Source organism: Lethenteron reissneri, chromosome 7 (genome assembly GCF_015708825.2).
Source record: "Lethenteron reissneri isolate LAM-NWPU_2019-01 chromosome 7, ASM1570882v1, whole genome shotgun sequence".
NCBI lineage: Eukaryota > Metazoa > Chordata > Hyperoartia > Petromyzontiformes > Petromyzontidae > Lethenteron > Lethenteron reissneri.
The window spans coordinates 11,951,622-11,971,992 of record NC_083785.1 but is presented as its reverse complement, the minus strand read 5'-3'; the positions used below and the strand labels follow the sequence as shown (position 1 = coordinate 11,971,992).

General features: G+C 47.6%; 1 protein-coding gene across 1 annotated transcript in view; it reads left to right on the top strand.

Moving 5' to 3' along the window:
• The first annotated feature begins 343 nt into the window (after window positions 1–343).
• LOC133357731 (trafficking kinesin-binding protein 1-like) overlaps window positions 344–20,371 on the top strand; it is a 61,023-nt gene continuing 40,995 nt past the window's right edge. The window contains 4 exon segments of the mRNA XM_061575828.1: window positions 344–373; window positions 375–416; window positions 5,407–6,133; window positions 9,023–9,241. Of these exon segments, the coding sequence (XP_061431812.1) occupies window positions 344–373; window positions 375–416; window positions 5,407–6,133; window positions 9,023–9,241 (1,018 nt within the window).

The following is a 20,371-nucleotide window of genomic DNA, read 5'->3' as shown; positions in this document are numbered from 1 at the left end:
CCCATGCCCCGCCATCCCCATGCCCCCTCACCCTCATGCCCGCCCCCTCTCCGCCCCCCCCCCTTCACCCCCGTCGTCGTCTCGAGGTGACGTCACCGCACCCACTGCTTCTCCCCCCCCTCCCCTCCCCTCGCCGCCCACCTCACGCCGCTCTCTGTCCCCGCTACGTTCCCGGCTCCGGGGTCGGGGGTTGGTGGTTCACGGACACCGCGGAGCGACTCTCGCACGCACCGGTCGCCACCACCGGCCACGCGGGCAGCTTCTCCCCCGCTGAGCGAGAGGAGGGTGGAGAGGGTTCAGGTAAAAAAAAACGGCGTTTGCCGGCGAGTTGTAGCCCTGGGAGATGTTCGGGCTGCGGGCGTGGTCAAGGCTGGCTCAGCCGGCGCCGGTGCTTATTCCTCGGTAGGCAAGAACTAGTCGAGACCGGTTAGAACTCCCGAGACCGACTCGAGTAGGCCGCATTTGCCGGCGTTCGATGACTTTTGACGGGAATTGCGGTTAATCTCGGCCGTTACGGGCTTGTGTCGGTCGTTTTTTTTCTAAGCCCGCGTGGGCTTAAGCCTAGGATAATACAGCTAACATTAAAATCAATCTGAGTAATTTCCTTGCGTACAAAGGTGCGATTTCGCAATGGTAATGCAGGACACTTTGTGAATTGTGTGTGTCACCAGAGAGGGTCGTTGGTATATTTGCTGGCGCGACTACTTGGTTGGGTTTTACGTGATCAGAAATTGTAAATTGTCCCATAGATTGTCTACAATGGGCACCCCGTCTGCATTGTTATTGTTTTGGATTTTCCACAACACGGTGACAAAGGCGTGAAGGTCATGCGTGTTCCTGTGGCAGTGTTGGCATTCCGGTTGAAGGAACGTGGCGTGCTGGCAATCTAATATGACAGTGATGCCCCACGCAGGCTACAGTATCCGCATGGCAAAGGCTATTTGTCCTTGCAGATGCGAAGTGAGACAATTAGTCTGAGGTACTCCTGTCGGCAACCCTAAGCCTTAATACCACAATTCCTAACCCTAAACCCCAATCATAAATAAGAACCCATAACCTTAAACCGTAACCCCTGACACGGCACTAAAACTCAGATTTGCACGGATGGCAATGTACGGTGCCAAATAAGTTCAGCATACATACGTACAAAACTCGTGAAGCTGCATCCCGTCATATTTCTTAACAAACACATTCCTGCGGAGGGAGCTGGTAGGAACGTTGGGTTGCTCGGTCAATGGCCAGGGTCAACGGCGGCGTGGTGTATTCCGCAAATATGCCCGACTGTGAGGGCGGGCACAAGCCGGCGTGAGTAGGTTAAACGTTGAGTTTTATCAGGGCACCACGGGGTGACCAGCCCCTCCCCACCCAGCCCCACCCTCCCCACCCAGCCCCTCCCACCCTCCCCACCCAGCCCCTCCCCACCCTCCCCACCCAGCCCCTCCCCACCCTCCCCACCCAGCCTCTCCCCACCCAGCTCCTCCCCAATCTCCCTACCCAGCCCCTCCCCACCCTCCCCACCCTCCCCTCTCCACCCAGCCCGACCCCTCCCATTTTTGGATGCACGACGGACGGACACAATAATCCCCTGTGGGCTGGTGGAACCAGGTGGTTCCTACCAGTAAAACTGTAGGGTATCCGGAATTGGAAAGGGCATCTAACGGGTAAATGCAAGTCAAGAAACGTCTGTGACCGGACATAAATCTGGTCTATGATTGCATACAAATCTGCGGGGATGGTAGTCACTTCATATCTGGAAAAGACATGCGAAGCCTCAAGATGCTTCGAGGAATGCCCGACAATTTAATTGTGGCATGGTTTATGAGTGGGAGAAAACTGGAGTGCCCAGAGAAAGTTATTTTTTGCGCTTATGAATCGTAAATACGCAGTATTTCTCCTGCAGGTAGATGAGAATCACAATATTTCATCTACGCACGATCCATGAACCCCACTGGTTAAATTACTAAATTAAAGGCACTGAAATACACCCGCCCTTGGACTGGCATCACTGTCTTTCCTCTTATCTAGCACAAAAAGCCGCAGTGTTTCCTATTGTATTACAAGAATGACTGGAATTGCAGTCTGCTTAATGTTGCATGCCAATAATTAAACGTGAGCATTAGTAATTCATGAGGGGTTTGAATCAGATATCTCAGTTTTAGAGATGGTGGATGGATTTTACTTGTACCTTCAACATGTTCCACTTTGACTATGGGAATTGAGTCGAAATTGAGTTTTCACCTTAAAAGTCTCTATAATTAACTGGTTTTGAGGGCTTTCTTTGGCAGGGGGTGCAGGCTGTTGGAACATCATTAGTAATTTATGCAATGGCTTGATCATGTTACAATGGTTCCCTTTAGGGATTGACTGAATTCGCAACCAAGTTAATTACTCCAATGCTTTATGTTAAAGCTCATAAATGATAATGCAATAATTGACCAAATCAAGACTGGTCCTAGTTGGTGTCTTTATCACTCGGTAATAGGTATAACTAAACTTAAGATGTAATTATATGCTAATAAATATGTTCTTAACTTGTTTAATAAAGAAACACGAGGAAAAGAATAATGAAGCTTCTGACTTGTTATGTTTTCAAATTTCTTCTGGGACTGGTTAAAATGTGCTAAAATAACGTAACCTTTTATCTTTTCATCAGAGTCTATGTGATACGCAAATGTCTAACCCACCCATTATTTGTCCGTTCCAGTAATACGACAGTGAGTACGAATTTCCCTTTAGACGTTGTTGTAGGCCAACAATTATGCCGTAAAAAGTGGGGCTGCTGAAATTTTAAAACCGCAATCCACTGGTGCCTTAATGGTCAATTAAATGCTATTGCTGTGGGTGTGTTGGCTGACCAGTGGTCTTGGTTTCCTGGGGGCTGTATTCCCCGACAGGAGAGCTCTTAGCTTTAATGGCATACGCGGCAGAGTGCCAGTGCTTTTGAATGTGGGCAATATATTATATATGTGTAGTGTGATGTACGAGGCACACACACACGTTTATTAAACAACTTCCCCAACGGGGTAACTCTAACCGCATCGGGTTTTATAGTTAGTTGTGGACCGTGTGGCTACTCTATCACTATGCGAGTGTGGGTTAACTATACTGTGGGCCGTGTGGCTACTCTATCACTATGTGAGTGTGGGTTAACTATTAACTAACGGGTCAGTCAGCACACACGCTGCCTGACCCACGATGCCGAGCTGAAGATTGAAGAGACGTGGGACCCCAGGACGATCCCACAGACGAGGCCGCGGCTTTGCCCCGCCCTCGGCCACACCACCTGCTGTATCAAGTCAGGAGCTCTTGGCTCCCCATCACGTGTCCCTCGAGCTTCCTAGGGAGGTTCCAGGCGCCCAGCAGCACTCCTTTGATAGTGGCTGGCGCTAATAGCTATAGTTACATTATTAACGTCACTACATATGTATGGCAACAACTCGACACGCATTCGCGATAAGCTCTTGGGAGGCGCTGCTTTTGTTCGACACTTTATGATAAAAGGAATTTTAAGGCGATGATAAGCTGCCTTGTATTGTAAACTATGACGCTTGGGGAAAAGATTTGTTACGAACAACCGCCGCTCCGAGGACGCAATTCCCCCTGCACTTGTAATATTATGGAAGACGGATTGATGTGCAAGAATGCCTCACTTTTTTCAGCTGTGGGTGGCGTGCTTTTTCTTTTGTTAAGCCCAACGGTAAAACGTTGGTTACAAATAAATGTTGAAAGTGCATCTGTATGGAAGAACTGCCAGGTCTGTGTGGGGCTGTGTTCTTCGACCATTCATCATTGTCATCATCAGGCATGATCTATTTGCTGTTGGATGAAGATCCTTCCCAAGCTGTAGTGATCTTTAATGGTCTTTGGGATGCAACAATCCACATGGCATCTGCGCACGAGCTGATGTCATCGCTCCATTTCTATAATGGACGTCATCTTCGGTGTGCTCTCTCCTTTGGCTGGCACTGTCATTAGTCTCAATCGGTGATCATCATCCCTGTCAGTGACGTGTCTTGCCTTCGGATACTTCCCATGCATTCCTCTTTATGTGTCTCTGTGCAATTCTTAGCATCCACATTTTCAGATTTTCTTCCATTTTCTTTATAAAAATGTTTAGTTTCTGACCCATATGTCGTTACAGATAGTATACACTTATTAAAATCATTCTTCTTCCTTGAGATGCATTGGAACATTGGTATTTTGATTTTTATCATTTTAAATATCTCTCAAATATTTAATATCACAGCCAGGAACATACATTTGTACACCTGGAAAGAGCATGAGACCCTGTCTACGACGCACAGAACACATCAGGCACAGGTGGAGAGGGAATGACTCAGACTTCCAGAAGACGAGATCATTCCCTCGCACCTCCCATGTCCACTATGCCCCAGCCTGGAATACGCACTGCAGAATAGGGGCCCAACCCCCTTCCCCTGACCCCTACACTGTCCCCCCCCTCCACCTCCTTCCCTCCTACCTGCCTGTGTATTTTTATATGAACGAACCTCTGCCGTGAATGAACATTTGGACAGGAAACGCCTCATCGTTGTTACACTTGTGAACTTCGTCGATGTGTCGTGTGTTGTTTTGTCACTGTGCGAAAAAATGACATTCAAGTAAAAAGGTACAATTTGTACGGTTGTTCTAAATCGAACGTTGGCGACTTGAAACGTCTGCAGTTTTGAAGGCAGCATCGTGGCACCAAGTTGCCATACACTGCAGAGTACAACACGCGTTTGTATACGAATAGAGTGACTTTAATCGCTGTTATTGAATTTCCCTGAACACTGGATCCATACAAATGCACTTATCTAAGCATACATTTCAATGTGCTCCTGTTTCCTTTTAATGAAAATAATGCTTTTTGGATTTTTAAAGAATATTTTTCATAAACTGTGGAAATTTGCATCGAATTTAATATCTTAATGTCAAAATCAACAATGAAATATTTTCTTAGAAGAATGCCATGTTTATTTAATTATTTTTTCTCATTCAGTCATGCATTTTGTTGCGTGTGATGGGGTAAAATGTGGGTACTCCCACCTCTTCGAGTGTGGAAGAGTAGGCCAAAATACCCTGTAGAGGGGCTGTCCGGATTTACCTTTAGTTGAGGCCCTTCCAATAGCAGTGGTAATAGCAAGCAGTTGCAGGGCAGCACCTTTTCATGCTCATTGAACTGTTTTCAGGTAAAATTAAATGTAATTGAGATAATTTTGTTAAACCACATTCGTATATTAAGATATCTCGGTTGTGGTTGTGCCTCTGCATTCATGTTGTTGTTGTGACCATGCTTTCAGCTGAGCTAACCCCTGCTCTGCATTGCGCTAAAACAGGAACACCACCCCGTGGGCCTGCAAGAGCATGACTGCAGCACTCATCCGCTGATGTCCCTGCAGGAGTGAGGGGGGCGTCCTGTCTGTCTCATCCAGCAAGCTGGCCCTCCCTGCTGGGCCGACTGAGGCATCGCACCTCTACCAGCCCAGCATCACGAAGAACGGCCCTTCTCTTGCGGCCAGCCCTGGGTGGCCCTCGGGCCGGCCATCAGCCACAGCCACGTACACAGTCACGACCTCAGCCACATTGACAGCCACAGCCACGTACACAGTCACGACCTCAACCACATTGACAGCCACAGCCACGTTGGCGAGGGCCGGCCTGGCCTGCAGTGGAGAGTCGCTCAAGCCTGGGCCTGCAGCTCCACCTTACGCCACGACCACGCAAACATGGACAGCGAACAGCCCTGTGACTTCGCTCGGTTCGGGCCCAGTCTTCACAGACACTGGGACAGCACCGTTTACTAATTTGGCAACGTCCACCGCTGGCACCGGGCGGCCGGTGTCCCTTGCCGTGTCCGAGCTGCTGCCGAGCTACCCGGCTCGTCAGGGCCCCCACGATTCGGCGCCAGGTCTTCCCGTGCCGCCGAGCGGTTCGTACCCCGGCGCGGCCTCCGGGTTTTCCTTGTCTCCGCCGCTGGGCTCGTCCAGTCCAGCCGCGACGCAGGCGTGCGCTCGCCCGCTTCCTGCATTTGCGTACCCGCCGGGCGGGCCTGAGGTCTACTACTCGAGCGACACGCCGAGTCCCTGGAACGAAGCCGGCACCAGCATCTACCGGGACGCCAGCACCATCACAGGTCCGAGCCTCTCATGGTGGTTTGTGCCTGAAAGCTTGATGCTTTCATTTCAAGTGTGATATTTTGGACTGTGCAGAATAGGGGCGCATGGCTCCCGTCCTCAATAGCAGCAATCTTTCAAAATTTGCAGAAAAACTTTAAATCTACAATTTAATTGATGCATTGTTACACCCCTAACTTATTAAATCTTTGTGGTAAGTATTTTTTATTGTGTGATTTGTACATGTACAGGCCATTTACGAATGAATGAGTGTCTCTCCACGCTGTATTTATCATGGTGCTTATTTGACCATGCTTCACTGTCTTAACATGGATTGGCGAAGACATGCTAGTATTACAGTACAGCACCGGCGCGATGGATTGTGCTGCACTGCTCTTCACTGCTCAGCAAGTAGCCTTGTAGTCCAGTTATCACATCTTTGGATAGGGTGGTCACCCATCCAAGCACTATCCAGGCTCCACCCTGCTTCTGAGATCTGATAAGATCTGGTGCACTCTGGATTATTTGGTCATACTCTGTTTACGTTATTTATAAAATTATGTTTCTATAAGTATGCAGTGTCAGTGCCGGCGTGTAGAGTGGAAAAATAAACGTGACGCTTTTCGGCAGCGCCGTTGGTGACAGGACGATAATGTGTTGCCGTGTGCAACGTTGGCATTCATTAAACAATCACGCCTGCATATAAAAAAAAAACATGCAGCCTGCCAGCGCAGTCTCACGACACCCACTCTCCCGCCCTCACTCGGGTAACAGATTTAGACCAGGCTGTGTTTTTTCCTCTGGCTGCCTAGTAGCCGTTGTTTGTGTTTCGCTGAAGGTCATTCACATAGAGGACTTTGCTGGACTTAAGTGTTCGCTGCTGCCCATTGCAGAGGTGGACTTCAACGTGTGCTCTTGCCCTGACCTAGAGCCCTGTGCCTCGCCCTTCAGCCTTTGTAGTCCCATACCTTTATTTAGCTTCTGGCCCTTGGGGAGTCAATGTCTGTTGTCGGTAGTGTTAATGTGTGCATGTAGGACCCACGTGTGGGTGGTTACAGGCCGCGTGATATCATGACTGTCAGTAGGCAGGTGGCGATTCATCTCGCCGCCGCCTTCACCCTCAGCGCAATTTGATGAATTGTCATGATTTGGCTTCAGAATACAATTCGATATTTGTGTTTGATGTCCCGTTTGTATTGTCTTATTTGCGTTGCCTACCTCGTACATTATTTCTCAGTTCCTCCATGAGCCTAAAGACTTAAAATTTGAACAAATTGTGTGTAATATTTATCGGAAATTGTAAGTAATTGACATGCATGATTCCACGCATGTATCCTGAGTGTACGAATCGATTTGTCGTTAATGGTCTGATTCATCGTTAACATGCCAATGATTCAAGTGTCTGCAACTCATTTATCCCGCTGGGAGGGGCAGTAGCTAGAACATACGGCTTCAACTTCCTCGCGGCCAGAAGTTTACACGTTTAAATCTAGGTCGGGGTGAACTTCATAATTCTACCTTGAACTGACGGTCTGTAAAATTGTACTTTTGGAAGTCGATAGTGGATACTCTGAGTAGACTTACCCCTGCCATAGGAATGTAGAATTTCCACCAGTCGACCAGGGCTTTGCACAGATTAGCGCCATCCTGTGCTTGTTTGGCCAGGGAATATGCTTAGATTTTTATTTATTTTTAGCACTCGTAAACAATATCCAGACCCTCGCCAAAGTCCCAATGCACTTTACACAACGCCTGTTGGCAGCAGCGATTTCGACAATGCTTTTGGCAACCGCACTGTTTGCCGCTTGTTTCGCTTCCTCGCATCGGTTGTGTCGCACGAGTGACCGAACACGGCGTAAGATTCAACTGTGCCTTCGCGGCAATGACGGAATAGAGGTTTTTTTTTTGGGGTTAGATTGCGTAAATATAAATGTGTCGTTAAACCTGCCACTACCCGACACGGCCAATTAGTGAGGTTTGTCGCGTCAACAAAACATGCCGATTCGTTCCTAGTTCAGCACACGGGCGTGTTGGAGAGTAAACCCACGACATTTACAATTTGAGTACGACGTTTCGCCAGTAATTATAACTGGCATCTTCAGGCGGACTGCCAGATTTGAGGATAAATTAGGAATACGCGCGGACATCCGCACAGCGTGCCGTTGAACAGGTACCGTAAAGTGCATTTGGGAATTGTTGACGGTGTATATATCGGTAGAATTAACGGACGTGTGAAGTCCCATATTAAGTAGACATTTAACTATTCACTCCCCAGCACCTTGATGGATTGTCATGATTGGGGTCACGATTCCATTTGAGGATTGACTGCTTGTGTAAAAAGAAAATGTCTTGGTGGTATTCCATATCATTATTTTGTGTTTGTACAGTTCCGTTCGAGATATTTGCATGTAAGGTACATAAATTGTACACGATTGATGAACATGCGTAATTTGATGCAGCTATTATGAGAAAATTCATCATTTTCATCTCTGAATTTGTGCATTATAATGGGAATCAGTCACAGAACACACTTGCTGTGAGCTTAACACGGTGCACTGCAAGTTAAACATCATCTTGACTGTTCGGAAAAATAAGTGGGATTGGGCAGGACATGTCGCGAGAAGGCCTCTTGGTCGGTGGTCGAGACTAACGATGGAGTGCCAGCCCAAGGAGGGAACGTATCCGAGAGGACGTCCACTGCACAGATGCAGAATTGACCGGTCGTCGGGTTGCAGGACCATGAGCGTTGGCGACAGCTCGTATATGCCTTCATCTAGCAGTGGCTAGATCACGGCCGATGATGATGACCTTGTTTGTCGCCCCTCGTCATGTGTGCTGTTTGGCTTGGTCTGACACACATCTTCTTCGTCTCCCCTCCACCAACACCACCACCACCACCATGACCACAGACGTATGCAGCAGTGCCGAGCTGCCGGAGGTGGAGATCATCAGCCTCCTGGAAGAGCGGCTGCCCCACTACACGCTGCGCGCCAACGCCGTCTATGGCTACGAGCACCGAGACTGGCTCCACTCGCCCGTCCTCTCGCCGGATGACGGCGATGGTGACGGCGCCTACGCAAGCCCCGATCTCTCCCCGGAGCAAGCGGAGGAGACGCTGCGCTACATGAGTGAGTACGCGGGAGAATGTGCGATTTAGACGGGGGGTGTAGCTTATGGGGGACTGTGGCATCGACACTGAGTTTGTGGGAGACTAGTGCATGGGTTGGCTTGCCGGAGTCTCTGGTACCTGAGTGAGTATATCGGAGGCTGCGATGAACAGGTCTGCTTACCGGGGACTGCGGTGTCTGAGTGCGTTTAGTAGAGTATCCAGAATTCTAGAGTATCCCGGTTACACGAGATTACGGGAAAATGTCGTAGCTTACAGAGGACTACGGAACCTGAGTGAGTTTACAGTCTCTGGTAGCTTACAGGAGGCTCCGTGAGATTACGCGACATTGTGTTTCAAACAACACGCAAAAATGTGTAAAAAGTACTCGACCTTTGTGCTTCATGCAAAAACCGTCAGCATTTCCTGAAGAAGTGCATTGTGGTCTCCTGTCTTAGTTCACCATTGTTTGAAACGTATGTTTTTTTTGCGGCCTGCATTATTTTCCTGTTTTGATGGGTTTTCTCGTCGTTTACAGTTTTGACTCTTGGGAATTTGCGTGATGTACGGGTGAGCTAATAGGAGACTCTGGTACGTGAGAGTTTATAGGGAACTTTGTGATGCATAGGTTACATTACATGGGAGTGTGATACATGAGTCAGTTTAATAGAGTATCTGTAACATGAGCGAGTTCAAAGCGACATTGTGAAGCGTAGGTAATTTAACAATAGACTGTGACACACATGTGCATTTAATATAATATCGTTACATGAAAGATTTTACAGAAACACTGAGTGATGCATTGGTCGGCATACAGCTGACTTGAGTCCATGAGCAAGCTTAAACTGAAACTGTTGTGTGTGTAAAACTGCAACTGGTCTTTCCTGCACGTATCTTTGCTGCATCCTTAAAATATCGTGCAACGTCCGCCGTCAAACAATGCACATTACTGAGCCAGTAAACTCAACCACGGCCCAAATCTGTGACCCCTGCCCTTCCCTTACGGCTGGGCGACCCGGCCCGGGGAGTCTGGCAGACCATGTAGGCGAGGAAATGTGCTCGCTCAACCTATTGTCCTGGACAATACTTTCACCATATTTGACTTGACCGGCTTAGGTCAACTTTGGTCGAACAATCCTTTTGACCGTTATGATATAGAGTGGCCTTCATCCAACAGTATAATGCCAAAGAGCTGTCAAATGGAGTTATGCTACGTGTTTGATTTTGTAGGAGCATCTATGACACATGGGGGCGTTTGAGGCTTAACGCCTGTTGTCGTGGTCTCGTGGCGGCACATTAGCCGCTTGTTTTGCAGAGGTTCACGGTTCGAATCCAGCGGCCGCTCTGGTTATTACTGCGCGTGTGATAAACAGAATATAACTACGCGCCGTCTGCTTCAAAATTAAAGTTAAACATCCCCCCCCCCCCCCGACGTCATTTGCAGGAGTTAAGACGCTGTGTGCCGATGTCGGGGTCCAAATTTGCCAATTTAAAAAATTACCCACAAATTGCTCAATTGTGATTATACAGAGTCATCGTCACCCACACTGGCACAATAATGCCACAGACTGCCGCTCTTGCAAATTAAACTGCTGTATCCTGGTCACTAGAGCTCTCAGTTGGTTAAACAAAATGAACTTGAAAATGGAAACTTTGTTCATCCTTTATAAGTGCAGGTTTATTCATAATTACACTGGTCATGTTGTTGCCATTTACCAGACTTTTTTGTCTCACGTAGTTGCACATTCCCAAAAGGGCATTTATATATATAAAAGGGAAATTTGTGAATATGTGTGTCTGTTCGAAATATATTCTTGGTTCTTTCTACGTGACTTTACCGAAAGAACCAAGAATATGAATCCCTGCAGTCACGAAAGCTTTAAATCAAATTCTGTTCGAAATGTTTAGCATACTTCCCGACATGCAACAATCTTGAAATTTGGCATGTGGGTAGTTTCCAGACTGTACACCATGCTAAAAGTATAAAAATATACTTTAGTTTTTTTTAAATATATATTTTGCACGGCAAGTGAGCTGTGATGTCACATCTGTGATGCCACCCACATGTGGAAGCGTCACGCAGTGTGCCTGCTGATGTCACGCACCCCCCCCCCAACTCTCTGCGAGTAAAGGGCCATACAAATGTGTTGCAGGTCTAAGGCGTTCTACGCGCAGCATTGGTTTATTATTTGAGGCGTTTACTGCCGTACGCACTCTGAAAGTTGTGTGTGTCTGCAGCAAGCGCGTGTATGTGTACCTATGGACGCGCGCGCGTTTGTGTGTGGGGGGAGCGGTAGTGTAGTGGTTAGCGTGCTGCGCTACGAACCCGGCGACCTGAGTTCGATTCCCGCTCACGGCCACCACCGGTGACGATTATTTGAACCGGTCCTGGGCCTCCCCTAGGTCGACTCAGCCTCAAACGAGTAACTGGTGTGGTGTGTGAACATCGTCACTGGGGAGACAAAGGCGGCCGGGCGTGGTGAATCCAAGTCCCGGGCGAAGCTGGGTCGTAAAGCTAGTCAGTTCTAAATGTATACCTTTTTAAAATCCCCATGCAGTTTTACTTGAGTGAATTATGATGAACGAGGTCTGTTAAACATGTGGAACTGGCAGCCTTATAAAAAAAGTGTGCTTATCGCCTTAAATCTCGGAACATTATCTTTACCCGATGTAACCTAATTTTTTTTTTGATAAATGCGCATCTCTTTCCTGACCGGTAGTGGGTGCTGTTTAATTGCACAACTGCTCCGTTTCTGTTGAACTTGCTATGAAATAGCAGGCGATTTTCTCCAATGCAATTTGAGCACAGGTATCTCAACTGCTGCAAGCCTTTGGCAGAAGCATGTGTATGTTTTGCTTCCCGACAGCCTGGGCTTTTGAAGGTCATAATCGTTAACGCAGTCGTTGCAGAAATGCGAGGGAGGACGCCTTGAAGGGTTGTTTCGCTTGCAGACGGTGTTATTTCGAGCAGCAGCACTGGACGTAAATGTTACACGGTCACCCTGATCTTTACCAAGGCTGGTAAAATGCTGTAGATTAAAATATCTATTTTTATTTTTTATTTTCATTGTTTTTAAATTCCAGTCCCTCTGTCAATTGTGCTGTCGGTATCGTGTCATGAAGTTGACATTTTTTTTTATTTATTTTGCCGACGTCCACAGCACATTGAGTGCACCTAATATTGTGTGATTTTGGATGCTAAGCTGGCTTCAGCCCGGTTAGTGCTTGGATGGGTGCCCATCAGGGCTTGCTAGGTGTCCTGGGAGTGGGGTTATGAGGTGGCCACGTGGTGTAAGTGTTTTGTATGGCCCATTTTGTGTGTGTGGCTCTCCTCCCACGGGAAGGCAAACGTTGATGGAATTGGCCAAACCTTCCAATGCGGGACCCTCCTGAAACCAGTCTTTGAGACTCGTTGAAGTTTTTTTCCAGTTAAATAATTGGCATCATTAAAATTACTACTACTACTGTTGTATTTTCATTATTGATTTTATACACCAGCAGAAAGTAGTACATCACCCTGTGCTTACAAAATGACATTCTATGACTACTGAGGTCAGTTGAGTTGCCTCTTATCCACACTGTGGTGGTGCAAATTTCCACGCCATCCTAATAGAGCTGTCCATCACTTTGTAATCAAGCTCAAACATGTAAGGGTTTCAGACTTGGAATGTGCTAAATTAAGTAAAAATACTCAAACTCATTCCATGACCAAATCACCCAGAACATACCAAATCTCATCAGATCTCAGAAGCTAAGCGGGGTTGAGCCTGGACAGTACTTGGATGGGCGATCACCAAACACAACAGGTTGTTTTGGCCTGTAGGGCTGAGTGTTGAGTAGCAGAGGGCGGTGCAGAAAAATCCATTGTGGTACCACACTCCAGTGCTCCTTGCCTCACCAGCCCACATTGACCCCAACACGGTGAGGTATGTCGTCAAACAACCCCAATGACCCACACGCGGCGTAGGGAAGCCATCATTCAGCAGAGGATTGACAAATAAGGCTGCATTTGGACACTCAATCCTATTTTTAGGGACCTCCAGTCGTCTGGTTTTCATGCGAGTTGCATCTTCTGGCGGTCCCGTTTTTCAATGTGCATGCCAAGGGTGCCCAATGAGCTCCTGTGCAGCGGGCTCTGTGCTCTGGCAGCAGCCTGCATGGATTAACCTACATAGCGCTTGTACGGATTACTCTGCCAGCATGCCCAGCTCAGATGTAGCGTCTCATCTCGCAGCGCTGTCCTGATCGTGACATACCGTCCCCCGCCACTGCAGATGCAGCGCAGGCGGTGTCTCTGCGTGTGTGTGCGCGCGCGTCAAGTGAGTCGTGGTGCGGTGTGTGAAGATCAACACTTTGGAGACAAAAACGGCCGGGCGTGGTACTGGCACCGATGCTGATCTAAATAGGTGCTTGCTAACAGCACTTTCCCCAAAAGTATGTTAATACTATACGGGGGATCTCTGTTTTTGTGTGCGCTCAGTGACATTTTATCTCTGCAGAGCGAATAGGAAAATAGTGGGATATGAAAGCAACACTTTTGGAAATTCACTCGGTTATGTACAGATAAAATGAGGCCTGGTTGTCGTGATGGCCAGGTCTACAGTTGTAATGAAGTGTTGTCAATGTCATACAACTACACACAGCACGTGGGCTGACTTTATCATTGCATATTTGTACAGGGCTTTGTCTAGGTTCGTTGAAATGTATTGAATCAAATATCCAATACGTCAACATAGAGGGGAGCCAATCCTCTCGTGTTGTTGTTGGAGCTTAGGACTCCATTATTACGGAAGTAGTTGCTGTGTTGAGTCTGAATTCCCATAAGTCAAGTCTGAGATTACATTGTCATGCTGCATGTGCAGGTGTGTGAGGGTATCCGAGATGCACGGTAGCTTTAGGGCACAAGGGGAGCCTCGTGCAGATAAATGTTTTACGGTTGCTGACCGATGGCAAGTCGAATGGCCGGCCAAACCAGATCCAAAAATAGAAAGCGGAGTGGCTTAGGGATCACTGCACGTGTGTCCAGCATCCCAGTTCAGTGTTGATAGTGGGTCCATGGACTTGTAAGACAGAATACACGCTCAAGTGAGACATTCACGGGCTAAATTATACTTCGTTTTTTCGTTTCGTTTCTCATTTCGCTTGTCCTGGTGAGGGTCGCGGTGGCAGCATGTTGAGTAGGGTGGTCCAGACCTCCCTTTCCCTAGCGACAGACTCTAGCTCTTCTTGGGGAATTTCCAGGTGTTCCCAGGTCAGCTGAGTGACATCGTCTCTCACACGTGTCCTGGGCCGGCCCCGCGGTCTTCTCCCGATATGTGACTTTGCAAAAACAAGTGCACATGATTTGCATAAATTTTGCAATCCACATTAAAGAAGTCCATATTAAAGAAGTCGTATAGGCAGAATGCTTCTGTCTCATCGATCCCATGAAAATGTAAGAATGTAATATCCGACGTTACCAGATAGCTCAAGGGGTTAGAGCACTGAGTCGGCACCGCTGAAATCCCGGGGTTCAAATGAGGGCAGCCGCCTGCGATTAAAATGGGTTCTCAAGTGGAACGAGTCGATGCTCTCAACCTCACACGATGTTGTGTCTGTTATTGCAGTGACTGGATCGCCATGCTGTCGTAGAAACTTGGAACAAACATTTTGTAGCATTCGCCACGCCCTCACTTTGTTGCGTGATGCTTTGTTTAGTTGTATACGGTGGTCTGTGTGAATATTTACATGTACACATACATTTAGGACTGTGGCATGTCAGCTCAAGGACACTTAGTGCCCGAAAATAACAATAACGTGAATAGTTAAACTGACAAGGGTCCTCTTTCACCATGAAAAAAAATGAGAATATCGCATTTTGGTCCCATGGACCTCACCCTGGACTGGCTTCGACTTTGAGTCTCATCAGCAGGATGTGGCCTTGTAAATAAATGTTGCGGGAAAACATTGGTAAATGAGACCCATAAGGTGTTTGGAACATATTGTCTGAATGGCTGCTTGCGCCAGTGAAGCCGCATGCTGTATTTTTTCAGAATGAATTCCACAGTATCTGTCTAATTGACTGATACATATGGCCATGATGACCGCACAGTTTGGCCTTCCCTTGATAATGTCACGGTATTTGTCACATCAGCAATCTTGGAGGTAAGATAACAAGATTTTCTCGTCTCGAGGTGGCTCGCAAGTCCATACACCCAAGCAGCACTGGGATCGTGGACTTCAATCTGAATATGAATTCTTGCAGTCACGAAAGCTTCAAATCTAGAATTGCAAACATGTTGTACGGCATGTACACTAAACACGGGGGATGGTTTTAAAAGTGGTATAATCTCCTGTAGATGCCACTGGTTCTTCACGTTCTGTAGATGTAGATGCCGCCACCGCCATCAATTGCGCGGCGGTTGAACTTACGTCTCTCGGTCCGAACAGGCAGATTAACATATCGACAGGTTCGTTCGTATCTCTGAAAGTTTGTAAGTCAAATGTTTGTAAGTAGCGGAGTTCCTGTACGTGTCGTTTTAGGCAATGGCCCCTCTTAATAGCACATCATGAGTATTTCCATACTCATTGCCCGTCACCTTGCCTGTTATATGGTGTTTCCTTTTAAAGCAGTGATGATGAAGCATGTGACGATGAGTGATGGCGACGATGATCTCAAGAACGGCATTGATGACTGACATCATCAGTGCCATTAAAGCCTGCACTTCAAGCTAGTTTTATAAATTATATGCAAATGGTTTGCTATTTTTGCAGTGCTATTAATTGATGATTCAAAGCGATGTAGTTGATCTACAAACATGCCAGTAGTTGATCTACATACCAACGGTGTTGGTAAACATGTATTCATGATGCGCTTGTTGGGACGGCACGTAGGATTTTCTGCCAGCTGCCCAGATGCCACATGGAAGCACAACACTGCACGGCACGCGTATGGCAAAAAAAAAATCCGCGGAAGTACTCTCATCGTTTGGCAAGAAATCCATTCATTGTGAGATGAATGCAATATTTGCCCGGCAGATATTCCGTGAAGGTTAAAAGACCCTAAACACTTTTTTTGCACCACTTAATCGCATCTGGCATATCTTCATACGGCAGTTTTGCTTGAAAATGACTGCTGCTTCCAGGAGCATTTAATCACAACACACCTTCGCACGAGATTAGTTTCAAGCTTATAAATGGAGGTCACATTAATGCTCTTTAAGTGGAAGAGTCTGGTTTCATCCTTGGTCCAATTTTGCTCGGTGACAAAGACACTGTACATCATTTATCTGGTGACAGTGACACTACCGTGCATTATTTGTCTTGTACAGAGACGTCATGCGCTAAGTTGGTCTGCTTTTACACTTGGACGTATGTATGTTGAACTTCTTTCGCACCGTACGTAACCAACCGTGCTAATCGGAGGTGGTTTAAGGGGGAAATTCTTTTTTTTTTAAACTAATCCAGATTTATTGACACACAAAACTCTATTTATATAAACATACACAAAAACACTCACGCATTATTAAAACGGCGTTTTTCCCCAAAACAGGAAGTGGTTAATATGGCCACAGCTCTCCGGTTTGAGCACCAAACGTAATGGCAACGCTTATCACACAGGCAAGAACAAGTTTTCCTCGTCGTTTAGGTGGGAGTGCTCTTTCCAAAGACATCTGGTGATTCAGCCCGCAGTTGCGTTGCTATGAGGGACGTAACTCTGTTGAAAAGTGGCTACATTTATCAAAAGGTTCCCCAAAACCTGAGCAAAAGGAACTTTTTAGCAAATATGCAAATACATTTTGCCCTGACAGTTATCCAATCCGCTTCCCCACTGCTCAATCAATACTTCCCGGGAGAAACACAAATGTGAAATGCATTATGTAATCCAAACATGCATGATTTTTCTTAAGTTTTTTTGATTGACTTCTTGTGTGGGCACATCTGGCACAGGGGCCGCTTAAAAGCTTTGGAGAGTGGGGGGGGAAGTACAGTACACTGCAGCCGTGGTCGCCCTTCAGCCATGTCTGGGGACGTGCGATTGATTTGGCCCATACGTGACTGTCATGTCAGCGCCAGGATGTCCGTCCCATTGGCCGGCGCCTGTTTTGCTCGCATGCATCTGCACGCACGCACGCGTCGCACGTACGCGCGCTACAACGCTGCTCTCTTGCTGAACTCGCCGATTTTATTTTGCTCGGGGGGCAGCTTTAAAGGCCCCCCCTGGTCTACGTTGGAAGTGGAGCAGTGCCGGAATTATGTTGTCAAGGTAAAGGTGCAGCCCTGAAATGTCTTATGCAGCCACTGCTGGCGAAAGGGCCTCAAATTCGAGGGGGCTCTAGAGGGGAGGTATTTTGTTGCTGCTTTTCCACGCAGGTCAGACGTCTTGGAGTACCCACGCTGTTCCTCAACACGCGGGACTTGCCGAGGACCACTACCTGTGGTGGCGTGCCCATTTACGTTGCTGGCTAGAGAGAGGAGGAGGGATTTAAAAAAACGTCACCATATTATACCGGTGACTTCCTGGAATGCGAGTCCAGCGTGCTAACCTTTACACCGTGACAGATCCATTATCAATGATGCGTGCGGTGTCCAAATTCTCCAGCGCAAGGTACAACCCCTGGGGGACATTGAGAGCAAGCGTTAAAATCGCCCCGAATGCACTTGATGTCGTCAGATCTCGGAGGCTAAGCAGGTTTGAACCTGGATCGCGCTTGGATGGACCACCACAATGCATAAAATAGTTGCTGTAGGCTCCTGCGGAGCTACATTGTCAGCAGAGGGTAGCGCTGCACAATCCATTGTTGTGCTGTCACATGTTCCTACAACTACGTTTCTTGACTTCACCCGCCCAGGCTAACCGGTGTGACGATGTGCGTTTAAATAAACCCCACGATCCGAAACTGTGTGGGAGGGACTGATCCAGCAGAGGATTGACAAAAGGGGCCAAGCACGATAGAACTGGTTTTTGCACACACTGAAAACAACATTGACTTAACAGCAACAGTGACACGCAGCAGTTCATGTGTCGGTGTGTGTTTGGGTGTGACGTGGTGGGGTGTGTGTTTTCCTGTCTCTGATGGCTTGGTCTCTTGTTGAAAGCTCTGTTTACGAAAGTGTTGTGTGTCTGTCTCGAATAACTCCCTGTGGAATTGCATGCAGACTTCTTGTACGCAATTGTGCATGCGTGCGTGCGTGCGAAATTCTAACCCACGGGCACCTAGGTTTGTCCCTTGAACTCCTGCCAGCGAGCCTTTCACACTTCACATGGCCTAAAAGTGCACCTAGCCTGGCACAAGCACCCTGGTGACATTACTGCTACTGAGTGGGTGATGACAGCTGTTGTGATATTCTGGAATCAAACATTTGGACTGATGTCCTAATGCACCTTAATAAAAACTTTAGGGCAGATAAACACCTTGACAAATGTTATTGACCATGTTTTGGTTATAATGCTCTCCTATGTCTTCAAAGCCACGTGTGTGGACCAGTTTGACAGGCTGTGAATCAAGGCCATTGTGTTTTGTGCCTTGACCCAGCAACACTTTATTGTATGTATCTATGTTGAACTTCTTTTGCAACGTACGTAGCCAACCCTGCAAATCGGAGGTGCGGGGGAAGGACAACAAACTAAACGCACCCTACGCACATCGGTGACCATTACACATTACACAGCATTGGGTTGTTTATGGTTTTAACCTTAATAGGTTACAAATGCAAGTTCATTGTCAATGCTACCCGTGTTCGTAGTGGTACGATCCAGTAAGTCCCTTCGGAGTCCCTGGAAGTGGGGTGGGACCAAGTCGTATGTGGGGGGGTAGGTCAGGGTTGCGGGCCGCGCACCCCGTGGGTGGGGCTGTGTCACGGGGAGGGGCATGCGATAGCCTCAGCCCCCAGCTGCAGTCACACCTCCCTCCCCCCCGGGCCAGATAGATGGGTCGTCAAGCGTCCCCCTCTTCAGCTCTCCAGTTGTTTAGAAAAGAAACAATCCGGGCCCGAGGAACTCGACCACACGTCAACGTGCGTCGGGGCGTCAGCCATGCGAGCCGGAGTGAGCGGGACCCACGGCTTCCCCCGGCCACGTGCAGTGCGTGCCGCGTCCCGGCTCCCGCTCGGGCCGCGCTGAAGAGATGCAGGGCAGCGTCACAGAAGACGACGAGGATGACGGCGTGATGGAAGCCGGTCTCTGGGGTGACTACGGCAATGGTATTTCCTGTTGTTGTTACTGCGCCAAAGCAGCTTCTGTGACGGTAACACTGGTAAAGTTGTGGGTGCTAAGCAGCGGTTCGCGCGATACACTGAACACGCTGACTTAAGTGTGATTGCTGGGTCCTGGTTGACATCAGCGGCGATGGTTTGTTGTGGACCAATCTGCTGCAGAGCAGTACTAAATATTGAGGGTAGTTATGCTGATTTCGTAATTATTATTACGCTGTTAGCAGCAATCCCCTTGGCATGTAGAGTAAAGCAGGCCATGAATAAACACGTATACACATTCATGTTCTGTACAGTATTCTTACAACATGACAGTGTCGGGTTTAGAAAGCAGCACTTACCTCGTGTTACGCCAACACTCTTAGTATCACGCACGCATGGACCCACCGGATCAATAATTTTTTACATCATAGTCCGCAGACAAGTTGGTGCATGTGGTCTACAAACGCACTTTGGGCGCTGGCGGGCACTCGGTATACGATGCAGTAAGTTTTGAGATTACGCCGCGAGCCCGTGGTTATTTCGTCAAGGCTGATGATGTTGTCAAGAAGTCAGTCGCGTAGGTTTCTTTTGACCATCTTCGGCTTGTTTACATGGAGGCCCTGTTGTTTTTATACGCAAATACTATAGCTGTATGTGGTGGTTTGGTGTTTGGAAGTTGTAGTACTGTTGCCTTTGTTTATTGTTTTGGGTTGTAACTAATTGTCGGTTACGCAAGACTTAGCCAGATTCAATGCTATTGCTCGTATCCTGACTGCTGCTATTTATTTGGAAACTAATACACAATTGCTTCCCGTCTTTTCACGCACATTTTCTTTGTGGTCTATGAAATTAATAGTTCACAGCCCATTGTCAGTCCCCTGCTGGGATGAAGGGCTCCCAATGTCGTGTCGGTCATGGCAGTTCTTTAACTGTACTTCACGATGGCAATTGTGGAGTTAAGAGCAGAGTTTGCTAGTGC